Source organism: Tursiops truncatus, chromosome 2 (assembly GCF_011762595.2).
Source record: "Tursiops truncatus isolate mTurTru1 chromosome 2, mTurTru1.mat.Y, whole genome shotgun sequence".
NCBI lineage: Eukaryota > Metazoa > Chordata > Mammalia > Artiodactyla > Delphinidae > Tursiops > Tursiops truncatus.
In genome coordinates this window covers 140,428,262-140,455,360 of record NC_047035.1, presented here as the reverse complement: position 1 = coordinate 140,455,360, position 27,099 = coordinate 140,428,262, and the positions used below count along the sequence as shown (strand labels likewise).

The following is a 27,099-nucleotide window of genomic DNA, read 5'->3' as shown; positions in this document are numbered from 1 at the left end:
AAGCTTTGCATAGCCCTTCTGCCCCCTCTGGCAGTCTGCCCTTGTGTGCTAAGGGATAGGCACCAGAGAAAGGGCATCACTTCCACAGGGCCTCCAGACAGCTAGCAAGAGAGCAGGTCACCAATTTTTCAAATGTTCTGAATAATCAGATTCACAGTCCCAACTTCTAAAAGTTAAAAAGAGCCCAGCAGAAAAGCCTAAGAATGACTATGGAAAGCAGTAGCCTTTTCCTTCTCATCATATTTTAAAACCTAATATAACAGTGAGGTGCTGTCAGAAGCCACAGTTCAGAGAGAGAAATAACCTTTCAGACTGAGCCTGCCTTGCTTTGTCTACCCCTTCAGCACCAGGGTGCTGTAACTTCTCACATCACAATGCAATGACTACTTTTATCTGTCTGTTTTGCACCCTGGAATGAGTTCTCTAAGGGATTTTTGTTTTGCCCTTCTTTCTATACCAGAACCTAGCACACCTGGCATTCAAAAAATGCTGAATGAATGAACGAGGCTCAGAGAACTGATGGGCTCCAATGTGTTCTGAGAATGTGTTAACTCACTGGCAATCCTTTACCCAGACCATTTGCCAACAGCTACCACTTAGAAGATCACTTATTAGAAAGATCAACTTACTCACTTATTACAAAAATGAAAACAATGATGTTAAGAGTCAGAGTTACTCTTATTGGCTGGTCAGGATTTATATACTTTCTTGGCCTCAATTTCCTCATCTGCAAAATGGGCATAACAGAGATAACACTACCTACACTTCCCCAGGCTTCTGGGAAGAGTGAGACTGAGATCACCTGGCTCTAGCAGTGCTCAGTGAGCGCTAGGTCTCCTTCCTTCCTTCCCTCTTTGTTATGTGAGAGTAACAAGGGTAGCGACCTCTTACTTACCTTGCCTATCCTGATGCATGAATTTATAGTATCGAGCAAATCAGCCTTTTTTTCATTTACGGGCACTTCTGCTAAATCCTTCCCTATTAATTCACCTGACTCATAGCCCATTGTTGTTTCAAATGCTGGATTTGCATACTGGGGGGAGACAAAGGAAAAAACATCATGTGAATTAAAAGAAATTTTGAAAAGAGGACAATCAGAGATGTTCAACCTAAACCATCATATTTTCCCCCCAGAAAGCCCAGGAGCCTGGCGCTCACTACGACGGTTCTAAAGCCACAAGAACACAACCCCAGAAAAACCTTGGAGTCTGGAGAAGCCTCTGCTCCGATGACACCGGGCTGGGCTTGCTGCCTTGTTCTCCTGAGGCTGCAGGGAGGGCAGCAGGCCCACTCCACTTAAACACCAGCAGAGGAAAGAAGCTGCATGGAGACAGACCCAGGGCTGCTACAAAAGGGCTGTTGAGATTATGATACAGTGGAAGAAAGCACCAGACTGGGAGTCTGCAAACCCAGGGTCTACTCCCACAAGTCACTTAACCCCTCCAAGTCTCAGTCTGCACATCTGTTTAATGGGAATGAAACACTTATTTCGCCTCTCTCATATGATGCAAATGAATAATGGGTTTGGAAAGCAGGCTGTGAACTAGGAAGTGTTTACAAATGCAAGGCTTTATGGTTAAATTTCAAATAGGGCTGTAAGACTAGAAGAAAATGTATGGGAAAGCTGTGCATGTGCTGATAGGAATAACAAATAATGACGATGATAAAACAATAATCATACTGTTTAAGGTCTGTTTTCCTTGCTAGGCACTGTAGTAAAAGCACTTCACACACAGTAACACATTTAATCCTCAGAACATCCTTACAAAAGGTAAGTCGTTGTTAGCGTTAATATTATTCCCATTTGTACAAATGAAACAGCAAATTCAGACAGATTAAGTCACCTGCCCGAAGATGCCCAGCTAGGAAGGGGCCGAGGCTGATTGGAAGCCAGGCCTGACTGATACCAAGCCTGTGCCCTCAACCACCGGCCAATGTCGCCTGTCAGGGCACCATCCTGAATGCTAACATCATCAAACTCTTTACCAAGAAAGTCACTAGTTCGATTAAAGTGAAGAACTGGAGTGCTCAGAACTAAAATCAAAGTGGGGCTCATTCTCAGACAAAAGGCACATTCCCCTGGCACAACTCCCTCTTTTGCTGTTATATGAAAATACATGTTACCTGTTTGCTGTTATCTGAAAGCCATGTTATCTTCAGTCACTTATATGAAGCCACTTTTCTAATAATGGATAATTTGTGAAGTAATTCCTAGTTTATTTTTGAAATTTTGAGTAGCTTCTAGTAAATTCCTATAGGTGTAAACTATCTTCAAAAACAGTAAGAAAGGTGAGAGCGTGCAGCCCTTATGGGCAGAGCCTCTCCTTGCTGCAGCAGTCTCTCTCTACCCCACTCCGCCGCAGAAACCATCGTCTGGATAAAAGTCCCTCCTTGCTAAGTAAATAAATATACAAAAAAGTGAGAAATAACAAATGTAAATTGCATTTACAGAATATTTTCTAGCACATTAAGCAATTATTGGAACCTTTTCTTACCTATAGGGAACTTATTTTAAATTATATATTTTATAGATTTTGTTCTGATCATCCTCTAAGGAAAAACTGGTCCCTTGAACTTCAAAGAGAGGAAAAAAAAAAACCAAAAAAACATACTGAAGGGGTTCAGTCTTAAAAATGCAAACAAACCAGAAATTCAGCAGGACAAGCTTCCAAAACAACAAACCTGTACAATGTGGTCTTCACTTGTAATTTCAATTGCTTCTTGACTTTTCTCTAATGCAGTGAACATTGAGTTACAAGCCCTTTATGGGTGGAAAAGAAAAAGGACTGCTTAATGTAAATATTATAAAATGTAATACAATCTTGGAATATTACATTAACTTACTTAAATGTGTTCTTTGATTATAAAGGTAACTAATGCTAACTCAAGAAAAAGTAGGGGGAAATACTAAAAAGCGTAAGGAAGAAATAAGCACCTCCTGCCACCTCAGCACTTGGGATCATGACTACGCACAACCTGGTGCCTTTCCTTCATTCTAAGGACAAGTGGGCCCAGTGGAACACACCCCAGGGTCTGATCAACTGGCTGTGGGACATGACTGAACCACCCTGGGTCTCTGCCTTCTCACCATCTGAAGGGTCCTCGTGAGGACTCAATGAGAAAATGGAGTCAAGAAGCCCACACGAAGCCGGGTAGAAAGGAGGCGGCCCATCACCTGTAGCTATTATCACTTTCAACAAATCCTTTGCTCAAAACTGGGATCATCGGGATCATGAGCTTTGTTTTCTGCTTCCACTTAGCCTTATATTGCGAGCATTCTCCCTTGTCCTCAGTGTTTGAAAACATTTTTAAATTGCACAGGTAACTAAAGGTTTATTTTTTAAAAATTAGAAAATAATAATAAATGAGATACTACATCATACCCACTAGGATATCTACAATCAAAAACAGAGATAAAAACAAGTGTTGGTGAGGAACCCTCATACACTGCTGGTGGGAGTGTAAAATGGTGCAGCTAGCTGCTTTGGAAAACAGTCTGGCAGTTCCTCAGGCTGTTAAACATAGAGTTACCACATGGCCTAGCAATTTTACTCCTAGGTAGACACCCTACAGAAATGAAAACATACATCCACACAAAAACTTATAGCCCACAGGTGGAAACAACCCTAAAGTCCATCAACTGATGAATGGATGAATAAAATGTGGTATAGCCATACAATGGAATACTATGCAGATATAAAAAGAAATAAAGCCCTGATGCACGCCAAGATATGGATGAACCTTGAAAAACATTATGCTAAGTTAGAAGGACCACATATTGTATGATTCTATTTATATGAAATGTCCAGAAGAGGCAAATCTATGTATAGAGAGAAATTAGACTAGTGGTTATCTAGGGCTGGGGGTAATGAAAATGTTCTAGAATTGTGGCAATGGTTGCACAATACATTAAAAGCCATTGAACTGTGCACTTTAAATAGGTGAATTGTATAGAATGTCAATTTTATCTCGATAAATCTGTTTAAAAATAAGTGAGATTAAGTCATCTGAAATCCCAACACCTACGCATATCAACTGGTGTTCTAGGCAATTTCTTGTGTAAATATACATGTAATACATATACTTATAAAAATAGGATCATAGTCGACAGTTTTATCATCTGCTTATACCACTGAACCATATACATTAACATCTTTCCATATCAATAATTAGTTCCTTAGCATCACTCTTAATAACTATATAATATTCTATTGTAAAATTATACCATAATTTAGTCAAACAAATTCCCCATAACTGGGGAATGCTTTCAGCTTTTTTCTTGTATATGCCTCAGAAGATGAAAAAGAGAAAGCAACTGTCTACTTGTTCATAAAGTGCAGAGATTACATTTATAAAACCAATAATTACAATGCTTTTACTTTATTCCTGGTATTACTAACCTGTCTAGCTAAATACGACAAAGCAGCTTTAGCCAATAAAAATTAGCTCTTCTTACTTGGCATATAAAAATCAAGTGAATTACCTCAATAAACCTGTTATTTAAAAAAACAAGAACCAAAAAACAACGAGAAGTAAGTTCCCACCTCTGATAAAACAAGCTTGGAGGAGATGGATCTGTGAGAAGCCCTACTGGGTTTCATCACTCTTTTTTAATTTTTGCAGATGTGGTAAATATAAAATGGTATATCATTTTCATTTCTTTGGTTACTAGTGAAGCTGAACTTTTTTTTCATGTTTATTGGCCATTAATATCTCCTACAAACTGCTTGTTCACAACATGTCCTTTTAAATTTTTTCTACTGGGTGTTTCCATTTTTAAACTGATTCATCAAAGCTCTTTACATATTCAGGATATTAACCTATCTGTCCTGTATGTTAAGAATGTATTTTTCCCAGTTTGTTATTTGTCTAAATTTTTAACATTATTTAAGGTATACTTACTGATGAGACAAGCTTAACATTTTTATGTTGTCTAATCTGATTCTCTTTCTTTATAAAATCTGGCTTTCACACCATGCTGAGTTTAAAAAGACTTCATTATCCAAATACATATGCTCACTTACATTTTTAGTACTTATGTGGCCACACTTTTTAACATTATGCACACTGGAATTTATTTTGGGGCTGGGTGTGAGATCGGGATATAACTTAATTTTCTTTCCAGTTAATAAGTTGTCACAATTCTATTCATTGAAAAGTCCACCCTTTCCTGTGTGGATTTTAATTGCCATGTTGAACACATATACTTATGTTCCTAATTCTTAAATACACGCACGTCTATTTCTAGACTTTACATTCTAGTTTACTGATCTACCAGTAACACAAAGATGCTTGTTATAGCTTTTTAGTGCATTTTAATATCTCTCAGAACAAGTCTTTCTCTATTGCTCCCAATTCTCTAGCCCCACATCTACCCCTTTTCTTCATTATCAGTATTTTCATACCTCCCTTCATAGTGGACATCTCCCTCTGTCTGTCAGCTGGCACACAGAGAACAAAGTAGAGCATGAGGAGAGACCATGAGTGCAGTTTTGAAATTGGGGGTTACAACCTAAAGGACTACCTTTGCCACGTGCTGCGTGCGAGATCTTGGATGTAAGTCAGTTAACCTCCCTGGGTCTCGGTTTTTGCATCGTGACTCGTGATTTGATGAAATAAGCTCTAACATCACCTCCTGCTCCACAGTTCCGCTCTCCTCTCAGAGAGGGCAGCAGCCCAACTCACTGTGGGAGTGCTGCAGCCAGGCTGCGGAAGACCCAGGAATGAGAAGAAGGCAGGCCCAAGGCCAACTATCCATCTCAAGTTTCCCTGAAAACTCTGGCAATAAAAAGGAGCTCTTCTGTAGACCTCACTAGCCCTGAAACATCTCTGCTCAGTAGCACTTCTTTGCTACATCACACTTCATTTTGTCTATGAAGTATTTTCTTCTCTGCATGTGATACCCTGTGCTGGTCCCTACCAATGTTAATACCCCAAATTCTAATCCCCTTATCTCTGCCTTGGGCACATACAAACAGAATGATTTCATTCTCTCTTGGATCCTGGTAAAGGAAATGTTAAAGAATAGTAGAGCACCCAAGGAAGAGACCTAGGATGATACAGAGATACTGACATTTTTTTCACTTCTGTCAACCTCATATAATTTTACTAATTTTTCTGCTTTTCTCACTCTACAAAGAGCTAGGTTTCCACTCATCAGTTAAAAAAAAAACAAAAAACTGTTGAGCAAGGGCAAATTACAAAATGCTTATTGTAGAGAAGAAAACATGTCACCTACCAGAGATAATAATGTTAACGGGTTGGGTGTATGTGTATATTAAAAGTAATTTTTTAATTAAAAAACAAAACAGATAATTCAGGATATATACTTTCGCATCCTGCTTTTTCATTTGCTATTATTTTGGTGCCCCATCTTTTTCTTTCTTTTTCTGGCCACGCCATGTGGCTTGTGTTATCCTCCCCAACCAGGGATCAAACCCAGGGCCCCGGCAGTGATAGCGTCAAGTTTTAACCACTGGACCGCCAGGGAAGTCCCCACTGGAGCCCCATCTTTAAATGCTGAGTCTCCAATCACTAACATGACCACCTATTAGACATCCAGGCAGACTCCAAAAGCATTTTGTGAGGAGAGATGCCTTCCCACCACCCCATCCCATTTTAGCAGGAGGTCAGTTACAGCCAAAATATAGCCGCCCACAACCGAAGTCCTCACTTGCAACAATGCTCTGTGTGGTATGGGCGGCTTACCAGAAGAAGCAGAATTACCTGAGTTTCAGCTGTGGGCGCACCAATCCAAACTCCATCTGGAGCAGTTCATTGTAACAGGCCATGGCGCTGGGGTTTTCTACATACCTCTACAAACAGAAAGAGGATTTTGTGGATAAACAAATGTGTACCTTTAAATGATTAAATACATATATAAAAAATAATTCTTTCCAACAGGCTTCTCAACTTGGTACCTGAAATCTAAAAACAATAATTAATCTTTCATGATGAACAGGAAATGAGAGATGAAAACTTATGGGTACCAAATTAGCTTTTAAAAAATAGTACTTGCACATATCTGAGAATATATTAAGAAACCACTGAGTTGTACACTTTAAGTGGCTGCATCGATCAACTATACCTCAAGAAAGAGAAAAAAAGGCAGAAAGAAGGAAGGAAGGAAGGGGGGAGGGAGAGAGGGAGGGAGGAAGGAAGGAAAGGAAAGAAAGGCAGAAAGGGCAAGGTATTTGCTGGAAAGAGAAAAAAATAAAATAATTTTTTAAATAAATTAATGTAAAAAACTATAGTATACTATAGTATAACCATTTAATAGAACAGCATGCAGCTATTACATGCACTTATATGGAATGATGTACGAGACACACTGTCAAGTAAAATGAGGAAATGGAAAATTGCATTATAATTATTTTACATTTTTATAAAAATATTACATCAAGTTTAAAATATATAAATAAATAGCTGAATTACATGGTATATGAATAGTATCTCAATAAAGTAGTAAATAAATGGAATTAGAAAAAATAGGCCTCCATTCCTGGGCATATATCCAGAGAAAACTATAATTCAAAAAGATACATGCACCCCAACATTCATAGCAGTACTATTTACAATAGCCAAGACATGGAAGCAACCTCCTAATAGTCCATCGACAGAGGAATGCATAAAGAAGATGTGGGGGGGGGGTGTGTGTGTGTGTGTTTATATATGTACAGTATGTACAATGGAATGTTACTCAGCCATAAAAAAGAATGAAATAATGCCGTCTGTAGCAACATGAATGGACCTAGAGATTATCATACCAAGTGAAGTAAGTCCGACAGAGAAAGGCAAATATCATATGATATCACCTATATGTGGGAATCTAAAAAAAAAATACAAATGAACTTATTTACAAAACAGAAATAGACTGACAGACATAGAAAACACACTTATGGTTACCAAAGTGGAAAGGATGGGGAGAGGGATAAATTAGGAGTTTGGGATTAACAGATATACACTACTGTGTGTGAAACAGGTAAACAACAAGGTCCTACTGTATATCACAGGAAACTATTCAATATCTTGTACTAACCTTTAATGGAAAAGAATCTGAAAAAGTATAAATATGTATATATATACATATGTATATATAAATGACTGAATCACTTTGCTGTACACATGAAACTAACACAATATTTAATTCCACTAAAAAAAAAAGTTCAAGGAAAAAGAAGAGCACTTAAGAATGCTTTTCTGGGCTTCCCTGGTGGCGCAGTGGTTGAGAGTCCGCCTGCCGATGCAGAGGACACGGGTTCGTGCCCCGATCCGGGAAGATCCCACATGCTGTGGAGCGGCTGGGCCCGTGGGCCATGGCCGCTGAGCCTGCGCATCCAGAGCCTGTGCTCTGCAGCGGGAGAGGCCACAACAGTGAGAGGCCTGCGTACGGCCAAAAAAAAAAAAAAAAAGAATGCTTTTCTTTCACTGCCTTGAAGTAAGAGGATTTTTGGTGTCTACATGTTACTAGCGGAGCCTAGAATATACAGAAGGAGGAAATTTATTAACTAAAGTCCTACCTATATTAACCTTCAGAGTCTATTCACTTATTCAAGAGCAATGTTGTCCTCTTTCGAGCTGTACAAGCTCACGGTAAACAAAAATATGCTTGCACATCTCTTTGCAGCTGAGTTTCACAGAGGTAACTCGCACTCAGGCAACATTCTCCTACAATCACTTCAAACAGCAGCTCAACTAAGCTGACAAAGGATTACCCTCCACAGCAGAGGTACTGGCAGAGCCATGGCTTTGCCCAGTCTCTCTTATTGCTGTGGACAGTAACTGTTTTGTATAATAACCTTTACATAATGGAAACATCTCAACGAAGCAAATTTACATGGGAATGGGAAGCCTGAGCACCACCAAATTATGTATTTCATGAAGACATCTTACAAGTCGCTACGTTCTGTCACGTAGTTATATTCAGATGTAAAAAAATATTTGTGAACATTTACTCACCCCTATTTCTGTGACCAGCTCTTGCTTTCACCTGCTCAATACACGGATAATACTCTATCTAACTGAGGAGGAAGCTGGGGCTAAGAGGCAGGGCATCTGCAGGCCACTATCAACAAGCCAAAGCCAGACCAATCTAGGGGACAGGGCCCCTTGTGGAGCTCCTTCTACTGCCAGTGAAGGCAGATATCCCTGTTTGAACAGTGCTCAGGGTCTTGTCTTTGTGTCAAGAAACCTAAAAATCCAGCCCCAAGTTCATGCCTTAAAAGCTATATGATTCTCCATGAGGTCCTTAACCTTCCTGAGCCTGCTTCCTCACCTGCAAAACAAGACACCCTGCTCCACCACAGACGACCATGAGGAAGCACTCTAACTGTAAACTGTTGCACAAACATAAAGCACAGTGACTGCCGTCCCCTGGGAGGGAAGGCAAGGCCTGCTGGCCATGGGCATGATGGTTCCCGGGTCTGCAGGCCAAACACAGCCCTTCTTACCCACAGAAGTCTGAGAGAGGTGACATGCCTACCAGCTCCCCGCTGCTGAGAGGGGAGGAGAGTGCTGGCCCTGCCGCTCCCTCCTCAGTCAGCCATGACCCCTCAGGCACATCCAGGAACACTGCCCACCTACAGAGGCGCCCACTGCGGACCAGGCAGGAATAGGGAGGAGAGATTTCCGGGTATAGTGCTTGTGCCACTCCAGGAGACAAGGGGTGGGGGACAGGTGTCTCCAGCTGTCCACGCACTTGCCTGGCTTCACCTGCTCTGCAGGCGACATCTTGGGACACGGAGCCATGTGTATTATGTGTCATGGCCTCCCATGCACGCAACCAGAGTTTTCACTGGGTGTGAATGTACATATCCAAACTTTTTTACCCCAAAGGTGGACATCATGGCTAAAAAACAAGCACATGTGACTAAAGGTACAGCATCTTGCTCCTGCTATCTGCCCCTCCCCCTCACTACCTCTGCTTTGTTCTGTGTATCTAAATATCCTGTCTTTCCTGCCCTTCTCCACCTTCCATTCATGTCCCAAGGATTCCACAGGGCATGGAGGGAGGAGAAGGGCAGCAGGTCCAGGGATCTTCAGGCATCAGGCTGCTGCTCCCTCTGCTTGAACAGCAGCTGGTCTCCCCTCCCCAACCCATCCCACAAGAGGGGCCGGGGCCACAAGCCCTGCAGACTCCTGAGACAACTGGGCCTTGCTTTCTCCAGAGCATACCACACCCACCTTGCTGGGCCCCACCCAGTGGTTCTCAACCCTTGGCTGCATATTAGAATTCCCTGCAATCTTAAAAAATAATACCAACGTGCAGGCTCCTCCCCACACCAACTGAAACAGGGTCTCCGGGGAAGCCTTTCAGGGGGTTCTAACGTACAACCAGAGTTGAGAGATACCAAACCCTAACCTTCGAGATTTTAGTCAGAAAAAGATCAGCTGCCAAGTCCAACTGAGGAGGCAAGTACGTCTCCATCCATCCATCCTGAACTCCTGAACTACGGCCAATCCACAGAATAGCTGACTTCCCCCTGAATCCCAGAGTTCTCACTGTGGTGATGGCTTTCAGGTCCAGGGCTGGGCTCAAGCATGGGCCCCACTGCCTCCCAGCCATGAGACTCTGGAGAATCATCTTCCCTCCAGGTCTGGATGCTCTGCTCTGTCTCCGTGCCCTCTGTCACCTCACTATCCTTTTGTTACCTGAGGGTACAGGACTCTGCATGAGAAGAGTTAGCACGTGTAGTCTCTGAGGACTGGTCACTGACTTGGATTCGTCACTTATAAAGTGGTGAGGCTGCTGCTATCTCCATACTTCCTAAGTCACAGACCTCTAAAATGACTACTTTAAATTAAACCCTTTGTGTTTTTTGCATGGGAGTGTTTTCGCAGAGACATGCACTTAACCGTGGTTCCCAGCAAACGCTTCGGGGGGACACCTTGATTAAGTTGTACGGGTGAGAGGGGCAGGCAAAGTGTGTATGTCGGTTACTTTTGAATTTTCAAATTAGTTTCATGATAACTCAATTATACTAGGAAAATACAAAGTCCATGGCTAACTAGACTTTCTACCAGGACACGCTTCCCAGTCCACGAAGCTGTGCTGATGGACTTCCTTGTGCAGAATTTCAAACACACAATTTCCAACACTGCATCTATGACCTCGTACAAATAAAAAGCTTAATGACTACTGGTGGCTGTAGGTAAGCAAACAACCCAAGGCAAGATGAATAATCTATCCCACAAGTTTCACTAGTTTCACTGCAAAGTGGAAGCATCGAAGGTCTTTGTTAAGAATAGCCAGTTCTGGGCTTCCCTGGTGGCGCAGTGGTTGAGGGTCCGCCTGCCGATGCAGGGGACACAGGTTCGTGTCCCGGGCCGGGAAGATCCCACATGCCGCAGAGCGGCTGGGCCCGTGAGCCATGGCCGCTGAGCCTGTGCGTCCGGAGCCTGTGCTCCGCAACGGGAGAGGCCACAACAGTGAGAGGCCCGCGTACCGCAAAAAAAAAAAAAGGATAGCCAGTTCTGCAGCTTAAGAGTAATAATATAAAGATCTTCAAAGTTATCTGGGAAAGTTTTTTGCCTCTTGTGAATGCTTCCCTAAGCAGTTTAAGGAGGGATGACCTAACGATTCTTGGGAATAGGTGATCCACAACTTCTAACCTGGGATTCTTAAAGGAACGCTCACCTTCACGCTGGCTGATGTGGTTTTTCTCATACTAGCTCACGTGGATTACTGGAGGTCAGGGAATGGGAACAGGCACTGATACGTGTGAATGTTGTGGGAGTGTCAAAAAGGGAGAACCAAAAAACTATGTAATAATAATAATCTAAAATTTTTATATAAAATTATGTGTGTACAAAACAAGGTCTTAAGTTCCACCTTATCTGATGTTAATATTGTTCCTTTTGTCTGCATTTATTTGCTACCTCTTTGTTTCTTTATTATTAAGCTCCTTTTATCACTGTCTTATAAACATCATATAATTGTACTTTTGTAACCCAATCTAATGGCTTATCCTTTAATGGAAGAATTCAGCCCATTCCCATGCACTCGATTTTACTCTTATCTTAGTGTTTATGATTGCTTTCACACTGTTGTTTCCCCTTCCTTGGATCTGCCAATTTGATCAAGTTGCTATAAATTCCATATGGTTTTTTTTGTTGTTTTTTGGCCGCACTGAGCAGCTTGCGGGATCTTGGTTCCCTGACCAGGGATTGAACTCGGGCCCTCGGCAGTGAAAGCGTGGAGTCCTAACCACTGGACCGCCAGGGAATTCCCGCAAATTCCATGTTTTGTTAATCTGGAAGTTTACTTAAACTTCTCTATTAATGGTTGCTTTCCTTTTCACCGATCTCAAAAGCAGACATAGATTTCTTTACTATTATTTGAAAACAAAATACCAATTACCTCCAGAACAAAGTATCTCCCACCAGCACATTTCCCATAAAGAAGCAAACTTCAGAATACTTTCACTGCCCACCCCCATTCCCTGTCTGCTAGGTGAGGTCACGAGAATCCTTTTACCTCTATTTCCTCCCCCCAAACCTTGAAGACACCTAGGGTTTGTTCAGATAGTCTAGAATTTAAATACTGAGATATTATTGGATGTTATGTAATGATAATTACATATAAACATATATATTCTACATTGCACACACATACCCGTACCTGTGTATGTACACACGCAGACACAGAAAGAAGGAGGGCTCGAGAAGGAGGGAGGAGTAGGGGAGCATGTGCGCAGGGCAGGCTCACCTCCCATCACTTCTCTCTACTGCTCTCTCCCTCATCTTAGAGTTTCTGTTCCAGTTCATTTGTTCTATGGTTGAAGTCCTTACTCAATTATTTTCCTCAGACAGGGCTGCTGGGGAAATACATCTCTGAATTTTATGTATATCCCCCAAAAGGAATATCTCTTTTGCCCTAAAGGGCACGAACAATAACTTAGCTGGGTGTGTGACTCTCAGGTTACAGTCCTTTTCTCACCGTAATCTCTAATCAGATGAGACATTATTACTGTTTTATACAGTAAATTTGTGTGTATAATGACCCCACATTCACATTTTCTTGTTCCTCATTCCTTCTTGCCTTTCAGGCCTCCCACTTGAGATTTACCTTGCTTCTGTTTGAAGTACCTCCTTACGAATTTCCTTGTGAGAATCTGCTACTTACAAACTGCCTCAATTTTCATATTTCTGAAAGTCTTTATTACACCTTCATTTTTGAAAGTATTTAGGCTTGGTATAACAATCTAGGTTGGCAGTTATTTTCTTTTATCACACTGAAAATATTATTCCACTGTTTTCTATCTTCCGTTTATTGCTGCTGAGAAGCTAGCTGTTAGTCTGTTATTCTTTTGAAAGTTAATCTTTTTTCTCTGGCTAATTTTAAGATCTTCTCTTTGTTTTTTCACTATGATGTGTCCTCTCTTTTTATTTACTCTACTTTGGAATTTTGGAATCTGTGGACTGAAGTCTTCCATCATTGCTGGAGAATTCTCTTCAAATACACTGCCCCATTCTCTCTCCTGTCCTTCTGGAACTCCAGTTATATATATGCTAAACCGTACATTCTACCCTCCACATTTCTAAACCTCTGTAACTTATTTTCTATTTTTTTTAACTTTGTGCTACATGCTGGATAACTTCTTCTGACCTACTAAGTTTTCAAATTTTCAGTTATTGTATGTACACTTCTCAAAATTCAATTACGTTCTACCTAAAATGTACTGTCACTTTTTATACTTTCTTATTCCTTGTGACTGTGAGGGTCTGTTCCTGCTGTCTTTCTCCCCCCGCTAGTTCTCACTTGCAATGCCTTGTCTCCTGGTGGACTGGTTAATGCTGAGTGCTGCCTGCTGCCCTTGACTGATTATTTGCAGAGATTCTCTGAGGCCAAAGAAGAAGGTGTCTTTCTCTGGGAGGATTTGTAATTTGCTTCTTCCAAATACCTGGGAGTGCTACCATCCAGAATCACCTTATTTATTATTTTTTAATACATTCATTTATTTTATTTTATTTTTAGCTGCGTTGGGTCTTCATTGCTGCGCACGGGTTTCTCTCTAGTTGCAGCGAGCGGGGCTACTCTTCATTGCGGTGCACAGATTTCTCACTGTGGTGGCTTCTCTTGCTGCGGAGCACAGGCTCTAGGCGTGCAGTCTTCACTAGTTGTGGAGCACGGGCTCAGTAGTTGTGGCTCACAGGCTCTAGACGCAGGCTCAGTAGTTGTGGTGCACGGGCTTAGTTGCTCCGCAGCGTGTGGGACCTTCCCGGACCAGGGCTCAAACCCATGTCCCCTGCATTGGCAGGCGGATTCTTAACCACTGTGCCACCAGGGAAGCCCCAGAATCACTTTAAACTAAGTTCAAGGCTTGAGGTCTCTGGACTACCTCACTGATAATATTAATTTGGGCTACAAATCTGCCCAACAATCAGCCTTACATAAGCTCTCTCCATCATGATTCCCAAGGCTCATTGCCAACCAGCTGACCAAAGCCTTCAGAAGCTTTTTGGCTTAAGAGAAACCAACAGACTGGAGCCAGTGGTGGAAAGAAAGGGAGCCACGTTGGGGAGGTCTTACTTCCAGAATCCTTAAACTGGCTTTAAAGTTGCATGTATACATGTAAGCATTATAACAACACACCCTATGGTATAATTTTTAATGAGTAAGCCATTAAAGGAGATTTTAATATGTTTAGATGACTTTAGCAGGCATAGTTTTGAGAGACTAAGAAAGCAAAGTGTTGTGGATTATGAGATTACCAGATTATAAAGTTAAACCAAACTGTAACACAGCATAAGGACAATTTTTTTTCTTCAAATTAATTCAAAACTATTGCTGGGCTCTAAACTGAGATAAAATACCTTCTCATGCTGAATTACACTTGTATAACAAAAAAGTGGGTACCTACCCTTGTAAAGCCAGCCTCAATGAGGGACATTACAGATGACTCTTCTCTAACCGCCCTTCAAAAGAATATAGTAAATGGTTAGGGACAGTTTTTATCAATTACATCTCACATCTTTAACTACTCATTAATTTACATGATATTATAATTGTCACATAATGAGCCCTTTTAGATGAATTAGATTAACATACAAATCAAACGTATAAAGTTGAAAACAGTTTTCTGTTTTAGTTTCACACTAGGCTTTTTGGCAGTGTGTATTAATGCCTGAAATACAGAGATTACACTAACAGCCAGGACACAGGAGTGACTGTATATCTATTTGATACGTAAAACTTTTAACTTAAACTAAATCACTTCTGTTCTTTCCTTACCTCCAATTTTAAAATGAAATATAAGATTTCCCCCAATTATGTATAATTCAAATCTTCATAGATATCTGGAGTTTGAAGTCCCTAGGAAATACGCCTGGAAAACATTCATACTTTAGGAATGGAATTCTCTCGTGGTTTGCCTATTTCTAAAGGGAAAGGCAGTCCAAAATCACAAAACCTAGTATGAGAGTACAAACTCCAGCCATGAATTTAACTGCCAAAGTGAAAGAAAATAAGAAAGAGTAAAGAAAAAAAAGGCCCAACTAAAAAGGGTGAGGCCTGTCACGGCCCACAAGCTGTTATTTGGGCCTCTGTTAAAAGCAAACATTACACTGACACCTGAATTTCAACATCAAAAAAGAAGGAAAGAAGGAAGTATCTTACCTGCGTACTACACCAACAATAACTGTGTTTTCTGAGAGTTCTGATGATCTGATAGACCTTTAAAAAAAAGTTTTAAAATAAATTTAAAGCAATTCTTTAAAAACTAAATATACCTAAACGATTTTGGTAGACCAATTAAAGTTGGGGGAGAGGGAGAAGGAAGAGCAAAAGATCCCTTCATACGCTGGAGTCACCTTCTTAGCTACTTGATCTTTCTCTCTTTGGAGGACAAACTCCTAACCAGTGGCCTATGGTAACCCTAACAATTATGGAGTGTGAAGATAGTGCAAATGATGTGCCTTCTACTTGTTCTGCTCTTTGTTAACCTAAGCTGTTTCAGGCGGAAAATTTTCCCTACCTGGGGCTTACATGAAAGGGGTTACTCATCTCTTCCTACCAAAGGAAAATGCAAGTTTATGTATATTACCACTAGCTGATGGCGACAATTCCAGTGGGGGTGAAGAAGCCCAAGGGTCAGCTCTCCACTGTATTCTAAGCAGTGCAAAGAAGGGTTCCCAAGTAGAATGCAGGCAAAAACAGTAACAATAAATATTCAAAGCTTGGAAATGCAAGATATTCTTATCAATCAGAAAGAGGAGAATCAACACCTAACACGAAAAATTAAGAATGGAAGACTGGTTGAGAAAAGCAGAAGACACTGCTCCACTTAAATGGCCCACGGAGTATGAGTCTCCCCGCAGGGACTGAATTTAACCTTCCGGAGAAGCAGCTTCCCAGAAAGTCACAGGGAATGAAAATCCAGCCAAAAGATGAGAGAGGGCAGAGATAAATGTGACAGAGAGGAGCAGGAGGAAAAGAAGTTGCTCCACTGGAGATATGCAATGGCTTTGACCCATCCTACCCTGGGGAAGAAAGCTGGCCTATCCGGAGAAGAAGAGCCAGGCCACAGGGAGAGAGGGAGGAACTCGGCCCCTGGCCGGGAAGGAAGAGGACTCACACCGGAGGGTGACTTCAGACGGAGGAGATGGAGAGGACTGGATCCAGACTGCCCCAGCCAAGTCAGAAGCGCGCTGGCCCCTGGACAATGTGTCCGGGATGGGACAGAGAGTAGCCCAGACTTACTGCCTTACTTCAGTTCTGCTGGTTCAAGAATCACTTGTGTCACTTCTGAATCACTAAACACGGAAACTGATTTGAGTGACTATCTCTCAATTCTCCCAAGGATGGTTCATAACATAACCAATTCCAGATGCATAAGAGAAAAGTCAATTCATCATATACAATGGATGCCTCAGTTTTGGCAAAGTTTCTCTGTAAAGGGCCAGATGATAAATATTTTAGGCTTTTTGGGCCATACAGACTCTGTCACAACTACTCAATTCTGCCATTGTAGCACGAAAGCAGCCACAGACAATACATAAACGAATGGGCCTGACTGTGTTCCCCTTTGCCTATCCCTGCCTCAGGGCACTGAGGCTTAGTTTTCTCATGGAGCTCAGGATGAGAAAGGCTGAAGTCCAACGACAGATGCAGACTAGCTCTGGGGTTGGGAAGTTGCTCAGGGATGGAAAAGCAGCCCTAGGGACCAGCCAGTCTCTCTCCTGGACCACGTAGCTCGTAACACTCTCTCTCTCGCTCTCTCTCTCTGTGTCAACACTTCTGCTTCTCCTAGGGTCCACTGTACTCCTCCAGCTTCTATTTGCCTACCATCTCCAGAGGGAGCCAACCTAAAGGGCACGGGCTACCTGGTTCTACCAGAAGAGCCCTCTTGACAGGTCGCTGAAGGGCTTGCTGACCAGGTGCCAGGCCCTGGTCCAAACATGGTCTCCCTGCCTAGAAAATAGCCAAGCTCACCTTCCTGGAGAAGGAGCCATGGGAAGGGCTGTTTCGGCTCGGGAGGGTGACTGGCATGGCAGACCCTCACACAACAGACAAGGCCAGGTCACTTTTCAAACCTGTTGGCTAATACTCATCCTAGCACTAATCTTAGACAGGGAATGGAAGACATGGACTCACGAATGGTATTTCCATGACTTCTTAGGACACTGTAGTTGTTCTTACATTTATACTCCTATCATATCATGAAGATTTAGAGGGAGAAAAGGCAATTTAAGTATGCAGCCAGCCATTTCAAACTAGCTCTCATCTTTTTACAAGAAAAACAGAGATCTGAGTGGTATAATAGCAAGTACGCAACCACGTAGATGGTCTCAGTTAAGTAGATTTGAATACAGAGATGAGGGGCACTGGGCTAGGACAAAGTAGAAGGAAAGACCATGTTTCCTGGAGACAAGCAGGTCCCTGCAAAGGAGGTCTAACACGGTATGAAAAGGCAGAGGTGTATTCTTAACTTTCTCTGGTCCATAAGAAGGAAGAACTGGCTAGAAAATAGAAATGTCAGGAACCCGGGTTGCAAAATAACATCCTTTACTTTAGAATTCATGAAAACTAAGAAAGAAATGACATGGCGTCATCAAAATATACACCCGGACATTCGGAAGGAAGATTTCAAGAAGTCAGAAAAAAAGATGGGGCGTGAGGGACTTCCCTGGCGGTCTGGTGGCTAAGACTTTGCCTTCCAATGCAGAGGGTGTGGGTTCGACCCCTTGGCCAGGGAGCTAAGATCCCACATGCCTCCTGGGCAAAAAATCAAAACCTAAAACAGAAGCAATATTGTAACAAATTCAATAAAGACTTAAAAAAAAATAAAAACGGTCCACATCAAAAAAAAATCTTAAAAAAAGAGTAAAAATAGAAAGATGGGCCATGAGTCTACAGCATGAGATTTTGAAAGGCTGCACAAGCATACTGGGAAGCTCTCAGAACCATGTTACCTGGTGAAACATTTGCATTTGATTTGGTTATGCACAACAGAAAACTCCAGAGAAAGTGGCTTAAACAAGACTTGTCTCCCACATGCAAGGTGTGCAGAGGTGAGCAGTCCAAGCTGCAATGGCACTCTGCAGCATCAGGAACCGGGCTCCTTCTGTCTTACGTTCCTCTATTATTGTCTGTACGTGGTTTCTCCCTCATGGTCCAAGACAGATGCTGAGCTCTAGCCATAACATCCACATTCCAGACAGCAGGAAGAAGGACATGCATATTCCCTTCATGGACACTTTGCAGAAGATGCACATGACACTTCCATTGGCCAGCTGCAAGAAAAGCTAGGGAATGCAGTATATTTTCTAGGTGGTCGTATTCCCACCTAAACACTAGATATTCTGCTATTAAGAAAAGAGTAGAAATGGATATTGGGGGGCAACTACCAGTCTCCAGATACACTAGGAAACTACAAGTAATTCTGATGATGGTCTTGATACAAAACTGGAAAAAAGGCCACATGCTGGAGGCTTACTGTATGAACATAGCAAAGCTCTTCAACGACTTAAATTTTACAAAACCACAACTCCATTACTTGTACTATGCCACTGTTCCCTCTGCCACGTGGAATGAGTTTCACATTGAAAAGAATGGAATTTACGATAGTAAAAAGGATGTTCAGACCAAGGTAAATCCAGAGATTGTTATGAAAGCACCCAGCACTCTGAGTTCAATCTTGCTTCTGCATTCAACACAGACTTTTTTTAAAAAACATCTTTATTGGAGTATAATTTCTTTACAATGTTGTGTTTCTGCTTTATAAAAAAGTGAATCAGCTATACATATACATATATCCCCATATCTCCTCCCTCTTGCGTCTCCCTCCCACCCTCCCTATCCCACTCTTCTAGGTGGTCACAAAGCACCGAGCTGATCTCCCTGTGCTATGCGGCTGCTTCCCACTAGCTATCTATTTTACACTTGGTAGTGTATATATGTCCATGCCACTCTCTCACTTTGTCCCAGCTTACCCTTCCCCCTCCCCGTGTCCTCAAGTCCATTCTCTACACCTGCGTCTTTATTCCTGTCCTGCCCCTAGGTTCATTGGAACCTTTTTTTTTTTTTTAGATTCCATAAATATGTGTTAGCATATGGTATTTGTTTTTCTCTGACTTACTTCACTCTGTATGACAGACTCTAGGTCCATCCACCTCACTACAGATAATTCAATTTCGTTTCTTTTTATGGCTGAGTAATATTCCATTGTATATACGTGCCACATCTTCTTTATCCATTCATCTGTCGATGGACACTTAGGTTGCTTCCATGTCCTGGCGACTGTAAATAGTGCTGCAGTGAACATTGTGGCACATGACTCTTTTTGAATTATGGTTCTCTCAGGGTATATGCCCAGTAGTGGGATGGCTGGGTCGTATGGTAGTTCTATTTCTAGTATTTTAAGGAATCTCCATACTGTTCTCCATAGTGGCTGTATCAATCTACATTCCCACCAGCAGTGCAAGAGGGCTCCCTTTTCTCCACACCCTCTCCAGCATTTATTGTTTGTAGATTTTTTGATGATGGCCATTCTGACTGGTGTGAGGTGATACCTCATTGTAATTTTGACTTGCATTTCTCTAATGATCAGTGATGTTGAGCATCCTTTCACGTCAACACAGACTTAATTCTGTTAACGTATGTTGGGTTTCTACGCAGTACTTTACTTCCTCCATCTCCCTTTATAAAAATCTTCCCTTTCATTACAGAGCCCTCTGTGCATTACAGTTGCACAGAGGACTAGCTCTTCATTTCTTCTGAGTACACTAAGCATATGTCTTCTAAAAGGTTCTTCAGTTTCTTATAGAAAACAATTTTCTTTGTCTTCAGGCTGTTCTTACCCCCTCCATAATTTCGCAGCTTTTTGGTCCCCTTCTTTATCCTTGAACGGGAGCAACATCCACCCAGGCAGACTGTCTGCGGCAGAGATGGTCAGAGGAGTCTCCCTTGCACCCCCCTTGGGGTTAGCAGCCGTCCTCCTCTGAGGTCTGGACCTGCAGATCAGGTCAACAGGTGCAAGTTCGTGCTCAGAGAGCGCTGCCAGCAGGCATGCACGGCTCTGCTGCACAGAGGGGACTCCTGGCCTGCTCTCTGCCATTCTCTGGCTAAACCTGACAACTGATGTAGTTTGCTGTTTTGAAACTGCAATATGTGAAGGAATGTTCCCAGGCTCCTTATGCCTCTGCCCCTTCTTACAACATGGTAGGAAAAACCACGTCTTTGTCCATCTCCCTCTGCTCCCTGTCTTGGGTTTCCTAGTGGATGTAGAAAGTAAATCACAGAAGGGATGGTGCTCGGCTCTGGTCGGTGCAACTCCAGCTTCCCAGGCTCAGCAGGACACAGTGGGAGTAAAGCAAAGCCTCTTCCCACTTCCTTCCTGCAGGGCCATTGGAATTTCAGCTTCAGAGGCTGAAGTATGCAGAGGACATTCCAGGAACAGGCTTCTTTATTGGTCCCCATAGCACAAGAGATACAGTGAGAATCCCTGTCCTTTTCTGTCTCCCAACTGCTGACATATCTGTCATCTTATCTTTGGTTCGTTCATTGCTGTGGTCAGTTTTTGTCTCTACAGGAAGTTGGGAGGAGGCCCTGACCTCAGCCTCACAGCTGGCTGACAGGCCTCCGCTCCTTCCATCTCCTTCTCCACTCTCCAGGCGGCAGCCACAGTGCTCTGGCAGTGCACTCCGGACACTCCCCTGTGTAGAATATGCAGACTACGCCAGGGTCTCAACTGCCTACAGGGCAGACTCCAAAGCCTTTGGCTCAGCACACAAGGCCCTCCAGATCAGGCTCGTCTGCTGCTCCAGCCTCACCCTGAGGCAGGGCCCGTACCTGCTGGATCCAGCAGCCACCTGACACCAGGCAGAGGAGCCCTGGACACCCTGCCCGGTCCTACACATGCTGCTTCCTCCACCCAGAATGTTTTCTCCACCGTCCTTCCTTTCAGAACTCCTGCTTATCCTTTGGGACTCAACTCAAACACCCCCTTGTGAAGCCCTCCTAGACACAGGCACCCGCAGCATACCTCCTCTGTGGGCATCTATGAGCTGTGCTGAAATCGCTCGCTTGCCCCCGCCAACAAAAGCATTTGTTCCTCAGAGGCAAGAACCATGTCTTATTCACCTGTGTAGCTCTGGTAACAAGCACAGTGTCCTGAACCAAGAAGACCTGCCAAGTAGTGTTCTCTCAACTGGTGAGTTTGAAAATATCGCAGACACAGAATATCTAACCTCTAGGAAGGCATCTGATAAGGAGTGTAAGGAGTTCCACATGCCCCCAGTAGAGAGATACAGCTGAATGCTAATCATTTAGACACATCAGCAACTGATGAAAAACCCTTCACAGGGGGTGTTGATCAGGTATCCCAAAAGGAAGAAGAAGGGACAGACGGGGCTCTGCCAGGGCTAAGGTCTCTTAGTGAGCAGTGTAAGTGGAGAGAGAGGGCGAGCAGGTTCAGGAGGGACGGCCTGGAAAGATTCCTTGAAGGAACAGTCCACAGTGGGCAGATGATCTTAAGGGAGATAAACCAGGTAAGGGCCAGAACTGAGATGAAACTGACTAGGAAAGTAAATCAGGGCCCACTCCTGCCTCTAGAAAACTCACTACAAATGGCACAAGGACTCCCCCCACCCCTTGTCCTCCAAATCCTCAGCCAACAAGACAAAAGTGACGTGGCAGAACACAGCCAGCAAGAAAGACTTCCGATTCTTGGCCAGGGCTGTGACACAGCTGTCAGGAAAGGAGCGTGACCGGGGTGCCTTTGTAGAGGTCTGCTCTCTGGCTAACACGGGGGTGACGGCTCTGCTTACTCTACGCTCATCTACCCAAACCCGTGAGCCTCTCGGTTCGGGAGCCACGCCTACAAGAGATCTTGATTGGAAGAAGGTACTCGGAGGAGGCCTCCTTGATGGGGCTGGAATATGAAACCACACTCTGTGAGAAGCCGCTGACAGCAGTGAGGATGTGCTCCAACCAGAAAAGACCACTCCTGTCCTCAAATGTTGGAAATCTGGGGCCAAATATGGACAGAGCTGGACTCAACATGGAGGAGAACTTATGAAACTCAGAACTCTCCCTTGGGAAACCTAACCCCCATCAGAGGCTGGATGGAGGGTGGTGGGGACTTGGTAGAAGACATGCACTCATGACAGTCTAAGCTTCTCTAAAACCGCACGTTAAGCAACCCAGGTCACTTTCTCTGTTTTAAAACTGTATTAAGTTGTAAATTTATAAATTTGCTGAATGAGTTACCCTATTTGTTTAGAATATTCCCAAAATGTGTAACAACAGTACTTTCTCCTCCTTCAAAAAGTGGAGCATAATTGTATGTTATGTGTACCTTACCACAATAAAAAAAAAAGTAGACCATAACTACCACAACTTAGTTTTTCTTTTATAACACAGGACGGTCTAGCAGAGCCATCTTTATGAGTATGAATGTCATTGTCCAGCACATACCTGTGGCCAGGACAAGACTGTGAAGGAAGCCAAGTTGTCCTCAGCACCTCACCCCCCTTCACCTTTTCTGTTTGGGCTCTTTGGCTCTCCTTAGATATTTCTCCGGCCTAGCAGCAGTCTACCGAGACTAAAAGCACCACGTAACTAAGATATTTTCTTCCCTTCCTCTGAGTGCTATCCATCAAATGCTAGAGAGAGAAGGGATAGTGGAAACCAAGTGTTCCAAATTTACAGCTGAGAAAACACATCCTCAGAGAAGGCATCCCCAAAGGCAGCTGGGCAAGGGAAGAGCCGAGCATAGGACCCAGGGTCAGAGCTCTCTCCACATCTCCACATCCCTCATGGGTGTGCTGTCAGATAACACGTCAAACAAGTCTGGGCTACAGTGACAATGGCTAACTGCCATCAACCAGGCAGAAACAGGAAAGGAACACAGGCAGCATGGCAGGCAACACAGAGCAAGGCCCGAGCGAAGCTTTACTGGAGGTGGATTGCACCTGGGTAAAAGCCACCTCATCTGACTACCTGAAAGGTGAACTCTCAAGTACATGGAAATCACCATGTACCTGTAAACAACCTTCTGAGAGGATGTCATTTTCCTGTCAGCTCAGTTTTTAACTCCTGTTATATTTGGTTTTCAACCTTTTCTATCTCCTAAAAGTCAACATTTAAACGTCCTTAAAATTAATACATTATAAAATTTTACATTATATTGAAATTATGATTTGTCTTCCCCAACATAAAAGTTTTCTTTCAAATAAAATTGATATTTCACTTTCGCCTTGCTTCCATCAGCAGCAAATGACTTTCTTTAGAAAGTACTTTTCTTAGATTTATGTCTGCTACCCAAATTCTCTCATGATATTGATATTCTGCAAGTATGAGAAACAAGGCACATACACCTAACATTAGAAGACAATTTTCAAAATTTTTATAACTTTGAAAACATCTAGAAAACTATAATAACTCTTGTTGCAGTACTATGCAGGTGACAGTTGTGGTTAATTACATACAGGATTTCATCTTAACCCTTAACGGTTCACATTCAGATTTTCTTACTGTTTTAAGCAAAGCAAAACAAAACAAAAGAGACAGAGATCCCTCCCAGAAATAATAATATTCTAATGTCTTGCTTATTTTATTTGCATGGAAGGCAACTTAAAAGACACTGAATTTAACCTAATGTATCTGGGGCTGCGTTTACTGTCACAAATGAGGCCTGAGTCTCAGGCTTACCTGCACAGCACCTCCCCGTCCAGCTGTTGGGGATTTCTGTGGTCAATGATGATGATGTCATGATGTTTGTCCAGGAAACAGGCAAGGGCCGTCTGAGCCTCCTTGATAACTGTACACTTAAACCCTGCTTTTTCACATGCCCTACAGAATCCATTACACTGCTTATCTTCTTTGGGAAACACTAAAAGTACCTGAATCAAAAAAGCATGAACACTTTTAAAAAAAAAAAAAAAAAGAAAGGTGTCGTTAGAATTGTCATTTCTTAACAAGCCACAGAAAACTCCCAAGTGTTTTCAAGGCAAGTACACAGATGTGAGCATAACGATCTGTTGAGTAAATCCTTTTCCTACATGTAACCCTGGGACGTTATCACTCAGCTCCGTGAAATGAGTGCTATCCTATCTGTTCTTAGTCTGGAAGTCAGTGCATGGATCATATGCTTATTTCTTTTGCTAATAAGCCCACTGGAAGAACTCAACAAAGACTTGATTAAGTACTTTATCTTAAAACTGAATCAATTAAAAAACACAAATATTTATTTTAGTTAACAGTAAGTTAACTAGGTAAGTCCTTAGATGGCAAACACCAATATTTCAGTCAAACTCCCAGAATACTTAATACTTTAAATAATACGTTTAAGTATTCTGACTCAAGACTTTATGTAATTCCTCCAAGTTAAAAAAAAAAATTACTTTGATTATAAGAGAGGAGACTTAAAGTAGACCAAAACGTTACAACTCAAAAACTGCCCGTTTAGTGACACAAGAATAGCACCAGGTGCAAGAGACAGCTGGCTGTCCTCGCGCCTGGCCTGGATGGGCGAGGCCTGCGTCTGCTGCCCTTTCCCCTGCGCGGCCAAGCCGCCACGCCAAACCTGGGGCAGGAGAGCACTGCTCCATCCCTTCACACTCAGACTGACTAACAGGGGGAAACTGTGGTACGTTGTACAGTCAAGGTGGGACAGCCTAAGGGAAAGAGACTGCAAAGCTGACAGAAACCCCATTCCCGAAGACTCAGTCCCTCTAAGCTTACCCAGGTGCACAAATACCACAAGTGCAAAGAGTTAAGAGAGCACATTTCTTCTGTGCTGCACAGCATGTGGGATCTTAGTTCCTTGACCAGGGATCAAACCCAGGCCCCCTGCATTGGGACCGTGGAGTCTTAATCACTGGACCACTAGGGAAGTCCCAAGAGCACATTTCTGCCAGTCCTTTTCACATTTTAAAAAATGTAACAGTGAGCATGCGTTTGTGTACAGGAAGCATCAAGTAACGCTGGAGCTAAATTTCAATTGGTTATTTTAATATTTTGGATTAGAAAATTTATAGATATTTTCTCTCTGCTAAAGCTGATTCAGTAACAGACGACCATGCTTTTACTCTCTACATTGGAAAATTTCAAACCTACAAAAAGTGATGAATGACAATAAATGCTAGAACACCCTTCTTCTAGTTTCATCAATTGTTAACATTTTGCCACCTTTGCTTTCTCTCTCTCCACATACATACTACACACGTACACACACACACAATTATACATATTATTTTATTGCTGAACCTTTTAAAGTAGGTTGCAGACATTTCATCTCTAAATACCTCAATGTGTATTTCTAAGAAGAGTACATTCCCTGATATAACTGTAGTACTGCTATCAAGTTCAGGGAATTCAATATTGATCCAATATTTTATCTAAAACAGAAGATTATTTTCAATGTATAACTTTAGACCCTCTCCCTCCCCGTCTTTAAAGAAAATCAAGGTGAAAATTACAGCATGGTGTATTATTACCTGGAGCTGATCTGGATGAAATCTCATGGGGCCAAATTGTATATCAGCTACTGCTACCTGCAAGAAAAAGATCTGCTTAAAAATGAAAAGAGAAAAAAAAAAGATAAGCTTGCTTAAATTTTTCTCTCATCAGTGCCACAGATGAAAATGAAATTTCTACTCTAGAGAAAAATTACGTAAATACTTATTAGACACAGGGATCTCAGTTATCTCCTTATAAACCCCAGGAAAGGTGGAGAGCAGAGAAGGACACATAAAATGAGTCTGATCCCGGCTTTTCTTTTCCTAGCTGTGTGTGACTCTAAGTGAATTACCCAACCTTCGGCCTCAACTCCTCATGTGTTAAAGAGATCACGTGAGATTACAATATAAAGAGCCCCCAAAGATTAGACACTGAACGAACATTGGTTTCTTCCACGTCTACTCCCATCTTTCCCCTGATGGACAACGAAATCTTACATCTAAAATGGCACACACACAAAAAAGAAATCCAGCTATCAGAACCATGGGACCTCAAAGACTCCTTGTTGAGAAACGGTTAACACTTTCATTTTACAGACAAGCACGGTGCTTATCAATAAATGCTTATTGGGAATTTCCCTGGTGGTCCAGCGGTTAGGACTCTGTACTCTCACTGCTGGGGGGCCCGGGTTTGATCCCTGTTCAGGGAACTAAGATCCCACAAGCCTCGTGGTGCGGCCAAAAAAAAAAAAAAAAAAAAAAAAAGCTTAACAAGTAATAGAATCATAGCGCCAATGGAGGGCTCAGCATATACTGGGCACTGTGCTAAGGGCTGAACATACGTTATCTCGTTGAACCTTTGCAACATGCTGAGAGTTTACTTTGGAAAGCTGAGGTTCCAAGTACTTTGTTTAAGGCCACACAGCAGCAAGTGGCATCTGGGATTCCACTGACCAGTCTGTTTAGTTTTATAAACTGTGCTGCAAACCCAGGGCCACTGGAAGGTTTGGGAAGTCTGTGCACTGCACAAAGGAGCACAAGGGAGGGAGAATGGAGAGCTAAAATCCAGCCCCAAGCCATGAACCCTGGCCTTGGGTTGCTACCTGGAGGAAGAGACACATTTTGCAATTTTTCCAGAAACACTGTATATATGTGTTGAGGGGATCCCTATCCTACTCCAGGCCGCTGGGTGACGGGTGT

General features: G+C 42.5%; 1 protein-coding gene across 3 annotated transcripts in view; it reads right to left on the bottom strand.

Annotated features, from left to right (window-relative positions):
• The window catches only part of PDE8A (phosphodiesterase 8A), a 134,775-nt gene that overhangs the window by 41,534 nt on the left and 66,142 nt on the right, over nucleotides 1–27,099 (bottom strand). For 2 of the 3 annotated variants that reach the window (XM_033852193.2, XM_019945911.3), the window contains exons 2-8: nucleotides 25,939–25,995; nucleotides 24,152–24,342; nucleotides 15,617–15,673; nucleotides 14,862–14,916; nucleotides 6,727–6,815; nucleotides 2,683–2,761; nucleotides 896–1,033 (exon numbers count right to left, since the gene is read on the bottom strand). In XM_033852193.2, the coding sequence (XP_033708084.1) occupies nucleotides 896–1,033; nucleotides 2,683–2,761; nucleotides 6,727–6,815; nucleotides 14,862–14,916; nucleotides 15,617–15,673; nucleotides 24,152–24,342; nucleotides 25,939–25,995 (666 nt within the window). The remainder of the gene's footprint in view (nucleotides 1–895; nucleotides 1,034–2,682; nucleotides 2,762–6,726; nucleotides 6,816–14,861; nucleotides 14,917–15,616; nucleotides 15,674–24,151; nucleotides 24,343–25,938; nucleotides 25,996–27,099) is intronic. The other variant, XM_073801435.1, reaches the window with a different exon arrangement.